The 6,250-nt window shown below is 41.7% G+C and overlaps 1 protein-coding gene across 1 annotated transcript in view; it reads right to left on the minus strand.

The window, feature by feature from the left end:
- The window catches only part of NEDD1 (neural precursor cell expressed, developmentally down-regulated 1), a 40,493-nt gene that overhangs the window by 5,574 nt on the left and 28,669 nt on the right, over positions 1–6,250 (minus strand). The window contains 1 exon segment of the mRNA XM_018553880.1: positions 5,635–5,791. Coding sequence (XP_018409382.1) covers positions 5,635–5,791 — 157 coding nt within the window.

Genomic DNA, 6,250 nt, shown 5'->3' on the forward strand with positions numbered 1-6,250 from the left:
AAAAAAAAATCACACACCCCCGCCTGTAAGACCTTATGCCCAAAACTAGCATCCGAAGATGCAAGAACATCAACTTTATAGAACTTGGTAAAAGTATGAACAGCAGACTAGGTGGATGCTTTACAAGATTGAGAAACAGAAGTTTGATGCTGAAAATGCCCAGGAAGCGCTCACTGACCTGAGCAGTAACAGAGGACGGAGATTGCAGACCCTAAAAGAGAATAGGCCTGTAAGATGGTCTGACTAATTCCCTTGGAAATAGTCAATGAAGAAGCGGCCCGAACCTTGCAGGGACCAAAGGCAAAGACTACTAAAAATATCCGGATTAAGAGACCATTCTCCTTGATCCAGAATCTGACCGAGATAGTCCGCCTGCCAGTTGTCCACCCCTAGGATGTACACTGCAGAAAGAACTGGAATGTGCTCCTCCACCCAATGAAGAATATGGGAGACCTCCAAAACAGCAACCCGGCTTCTGGTGCCCCCCTACCCCCGAAGGTTGACGTATGCCACAGGAAGCTTGCATTTGTTGCCAACACCATCCAGCGAAGCGGAAGGAAGAACTTCCCTGAAAGCAACATAGGAGACAAAAGTCACCATAACTGCAAGGCACTCGCCATCCCACTCACCCGGATCTGCTTGTTTAGGGACCAAGGTGACTTGTCCCACTTCGAGAATCTTGTGTTGAAGAATTTAACTATCATGTTGGGGAAATGGCACAGCCTCGAAGAAGGCCACTATCAGGTTCAGAATTCACATATAAAATGTAAACTGGAACCTGCCTTCGAAGATGCAGCTGACTAATATAGGACCTGAGCTTTTGAATTTTCTCCAGAGGAAGAGAAACCTCGGCAAGTGTTGTATCCAGGCCGATACTCCAAACGACAAAAAGGAACCAAGGAAGACTTATGTAGGTTAAGAGTTGTGCTGAGATCCCACAAAGTCTGACTAAGGCCAGTATCGGAGCCAACACAAGTCCGAAAGGCAGTGACAGGTAACAGGTAATACTCCTCTCCCACTGTAAAAACGCAAGAACCTTGGATGACTCCGGGATATCGGAACATGAAGGTAAGCATCCTTTACATCAATGGATGCCAAAAAGGTCCCCCCTATGCAAAAGAAGGTACCACAGAGCGGATGGACTCCATCCTGAATTTCTGAACCTGCACAAACCAGTTGAGAGATTTGAGGTCCAGAATGGGATGAACTCCATTTTTCTTGAAACTGTGAAAAGGTTTGACCCAAACCCCCCTGAATCTTTTAGAGAGGGGAACATGGACAATAGCCCCTTGGAGAAGTACTACTACGTAACAACACTGCAAAAATCCTGAAGCCACTGAGAAGAGAGCCGAAGGTTGGATGCGAAAAACCAGTCCGGAGGACCAGCCAGAAACTGTCTTGTGGCCAGACACAATTGCCTTGCAGACCCACTGATCTGATGCGAGAAAGCCAAGCACTGGAGAAAAACTGAGAAGGCGACCCCTCCACCTGGAGAAAAGCAAGTGGGAGCAAACCTTCATGCAGAGGGAGGCCTTTCAAAGGACTCTGCAGTTTTTTTTGTGCCAAAGGCGCATAGATGCAGGGGAACCTAAAGGTTTTGAGGATTTACTACTCGTCAGAGGACCCTTGCAAATTAAAAAAGTTGCTTGTGAACAGAAAAGGAAGGGCAAGCTTCGGGCAAGAAAGTGCTCTTGCCCCTTGTAAGATCCTTGATCACTTCATCTAACGTGGCTCCATAAAGTCGATCCCCTTGAAAAGGCAGGTCAGCAAGTGCCTTCTTGGAAGCCTAATCCGTTGACCAACAATTAAGCCACAAAAGCCTACTAATGGCCACCGCTGATACCGATAGTTTAGACACCAGAGGGCCAGCATCCAAGGCAGCTTTGCAGAGATAATCGAGACCCTTAACAAGTTGATCCGCCAGCTGCACATAAGCTGGGGCGACATTCTCACTAACCAGACCAGCATGAAGAAGCTTAGCCCATTCTGTTTATGTCTGGGAAACCAAGGCAGACGCCAAAACAGGTCAAAGCAAGGTTCCAGCGACGGTAAATATAGTCCTGGAAGCTCTTAGTCAGATCCCTGAAGGACGGAGGGTCCGGAACAACTGTCTACTTCTTGAGTTTAGAAATCAGTGCAACCATGGACGGCGGAGAAGACCACTGCTTAAGAAAAGCTTCCTCAAAAGGATAGCAAAGTGAGATGTGCTTTGGAGCAGTAAAGGACTTTGATGAGTTCCTTTACATGGAATGTAAACGACAAACTAAGAAGGAATAATAGGAAAAAACCTTGGTAGAAAGATGAACCCTGTGTATATCAAAATGTACCGAGATTACCTGGAACATTCTAAATCTCACGAGTTTGCCTTACAGATGTAAAGAACTCTAAAACATTTTGGGGATACTGCCACACTGCAAGGGTTAAGTGCTCATTTTTGTCTAGGGTAATATATATATATATTTTAGTTATTCTCACCTAAACCATGCAGTTGTCTTGTTCTTAGACCAGTCCTTGCAGCCTCTCTCCCCCTCCGTTGCAGCAGTCTAGGGTCCCTTAAATCTTCACGTTCTATACACTGTATATAGATGTGAGGATGCTGAGAAACATTCCAATGCTGCAGCGTAGGAGGAGACAGGTCTAAGGGAGCATTGTGACAGCTGGCTGGCTGGGAGCTTCGGGTTAGTATAATTGTTATTTTTGAACCTAGACAAAAACAAGCACTTAGCCTTTGCAGTGGGACAAAATAACAACAAAGGCCTCTTTAGAAATGTTTAGTAATGACTATTACAAAACACATACTTCTAGATAATTGAGACCACGCACATCATCTCAGGGGAGGAAAATGGTTTTCCCTGAGATCTTGTGAGATCACAGATGAGATTTCCCAGCAATGCTTTGCGGATGTAACCTTCCCAGGGTGTAAAAGTTTGGGCACAGATTACATAAGTTGTGCCAATGTAGACCAGAAGTAGAAAAAAAGAAATTGCAAGTAAAATAAAAATGTTTAACTAATGAATGTAGGATGATTTCATATTAGCACACAGAGCTGTATGCTGATGTGATTTTTAGTCAAAGGGGGTAAAGGTGCGCTTTAATAGTTCTCCAAATAAGTACATACTCCCCTTTCCTTTGCTTTTCAGCTTCTTAATTTGGCCAGAATGAACAAAGAGAAATACACAATGGATTCAGTTATGGGGGACATGTGAATCTCTCCCCTTCCTTCCATGCTGGTATTGTGACTGGCTGCTCACTTGGGTGTGGAGAGAGAGTCATCAGCCCTATGGAAGCACAAGGTGAATGAGAAAATAAACTCTGGAAACAAATACATGCAAACTGTCAGTGCTTAAGTGTTGAAAGCAGTTGAAACCAGTCCTGCAGATTGATCACTTTTATCCACAGTTCTGTTGAATATTTCCATACAAATACGGACTAAAAGATATCTACAGCCTTGCAGCCCTCTCTTTGTACAACGCTACAAAACAGAAAGAGCTCAGGCAGTTTGATCTCTTTAAACTTTAATAAAAAGGTGTATGTTTTATAGTCACAAAAGTACTTGGCAAAAGTGCATAAAACATACAATCTTCCCAAGGTGAGACTCGCTCAATCCATTAGATAACCAACCGTTGCAACCAGCCGCAACGCATAATCACTACCTCAAATGGAAACTCTTGGCTTACATGTTTTGAGAGTGCACCCTACTCTTGAGAGCTCTGGTTATCTGTTTGAATTGATCAACTCTAACCTACCAATAGCTTGTATGTTTTACATACTTCTCCCACGTAGTTTTGAGAGTATAAGATATACTTTTTAATCAAGTTTAATTGAAAATATCACACAATTCCAGTGCACATTCTATCTGTTATACAGGGTTTTTCCATCTTCACTCCTCCTGGCCAAACAGAGCAGTAAGGGAGTTAAAGAAGGAAACATATATGCAGCCGAGGAGTATGAAACTTTAGTGAAAAGGTTCCCTTGCCCAGTATGAGCAAACCAGGTCCATTTGACAAAAAGCTGCCCGAGTGTATTCCTTTCAGTTATACCAGACACAGACTTAAAAATGTACAACAGGTTCGTTTTATACAATTCTTCAGCTTGTGTTAGCTGACAATTCTGACCATTTGATGCTAAGGTTTCCTATAATAACTATATAAATGCTGTTCACATCAATATATATGGATGTTTGATCAAGTTGCCAAAATGTTTGCTTTATTCCATGCAGCGGATAATGAATGTTGTGTTGTTAATGATTTAATAAAAGCTCAATCTCCTGGGCACATTAGCCCCGTAATTTGAGTTGCAATATTGACAACTGATTTTACTTTGAGGAGTATGTCTGTGGAGGGTTTCTATCTATACATCTACAAACGTGGTTCACAGATTTCACATCCAACAGCTGGTTAGAATTCTATCTGTTCAGAACAGTCCCCCCCGAGTCCTATCACGGTTCATAACGCTGGATAGGGTCACAGACTGCCACTGTCAGTTGCTTTTCCTCTAAAGAAATTTCAGACATAAACCCATCTGGTAGACTGCCTTAATATAGTGCGAAATCATGAAAGGGCTTTCTGGGTTGTTGTCAGTAAAATAATGTATTGGCTGCAGAAACAAAAGTTTTAAACAGTTTACAACTACAAAGAGTTTTTCCAAAGCATGGCTCAACAAACATGCAGGCATTATAGAACATACAAAACCCAGACAGAATTAATAAACCTCCTTTAATACCTTATTATGGTCTTACTTTATTCCCCAGAGGGAACACCAGGCACAAAATAAAGCACACAGAAACAAATAGGACCTATTCACTTCATTGCAGTTAATAATGGATATGAATCTTCTGGTGTTACAAAGAAAGATAAAAAAATGAGTATTATATAATGCGTGTGCACAAGATTACACTAGGGCTGATTTATGAAACAATTAAGAAAAATGAAGCAAAAAAAATAGAAACTTTCCTCTTAGGAAGCAGATTTCTATTACTTGTTAGCCCCAACAGACTGAAAAATTAAAACCTGACTGGTTGGTCCACTTTCTTCTCTTTGGTCTACATTATATAACTTACCCATTATGTGGCCACCAACGTAACATTCTGAACCCCCTAATGTTCACTAAACTAGCAATACATGTCAGAAACCACTTAACAGTCCACACATACTTAAGTGAAATATTAATCTAAAACAAAAAAAAAATCTCAATAGTTTCATACAATGGTATGGCAACAGATACAAATGTCTAATAGTATTTTCATCCCTAAGCTTTAAAACATACCAAAATGGGACTGGACACGCCAGTGAAGAATGGCATTGGAATGGTTTCCGAGATCATCCCAAAAAGCAGATCGCTCCATGATGGCCCATTACTGTGTTCATAGTAACATGTCACCAGCAAAAAGTAAAGTTCGGTAAACATTACGTCATCCTATTGGACTGCCTTGATGTCTTTGACGGAATCTTATTATATCAGAGTACTAAGGTCAGGAAACAGTTAAATGGCTTGCTAATCGTTAAGCCTTGCTAGTTTTGTTCCAAAGCCTGCATAAGGAAGTCTGTAATAGACTTTATACTTTAATACAATTTAAATAAAAAAAAAAAAGAAGTACAGCAAGGATTTTTTAAAAACCCAATTAAAACAAATTACCGTAATTCTTCAAGAGTTTCCTCTATCATACTTCTTATGAAATTGATCTGAACAGATGTTAAAGGGGTTCCACTTTTGTCACTAGCCAATGAATCTGCGATTTTTTCTGACAATGAGGAAGCAATGTCTGAGCTGATTGATGTACATAACTTTGGGCCTGAAAAATGATAAAATGCATTAGGACATTAAACACCACAGCAAAATTTACTACAATCTATTAAAGCCGATACCTAAAGTTTCCACAATGATTTTCATGGTTTGATCTCTTTGACAATATTGATTGGCACGGACTCAAGAGTGTGAATATAAATACTAGGGATGCACCGATACAAGCATCGGTATCGGCGGCGATACCGAGTATTTGCATGCATACTCGTGCAAATACTCCGATACATAAAACGAGTACCTGTGTCGCGTCCGCCATCTTCAGGGACCCGAATCCGCCGCACACAGGACCTCCATCGCGTCTTCAATGAAGCAAGATTGCCGCGACCTCCTCTGTCATCTGCTACATTCTGACCTCTTCTCCCGCTGATTGGCCGATTGGATGATTGACAGGCTTCCTCACCAGTCAGGAGTGACTGGTGAGGAAGCCTGTCATCATCCAATCGGCCAA

Source organism: Nanorana parkeri, unplaced genomic scaffold (genome assembly GCF_000935625.1).
Source record: "Nanorana parkeri isolate BGI_ZX_2015 unplaced genomic scaffold, ASM93562v1 scaffold132, whole genome shotgun sequence".
Taxonomy (NCBI): Eukaryota; Metazoa; Chordata; class Amphibia; order Anura; family Dicroglossidae; genus Nanorana; species Nanorana parkeri.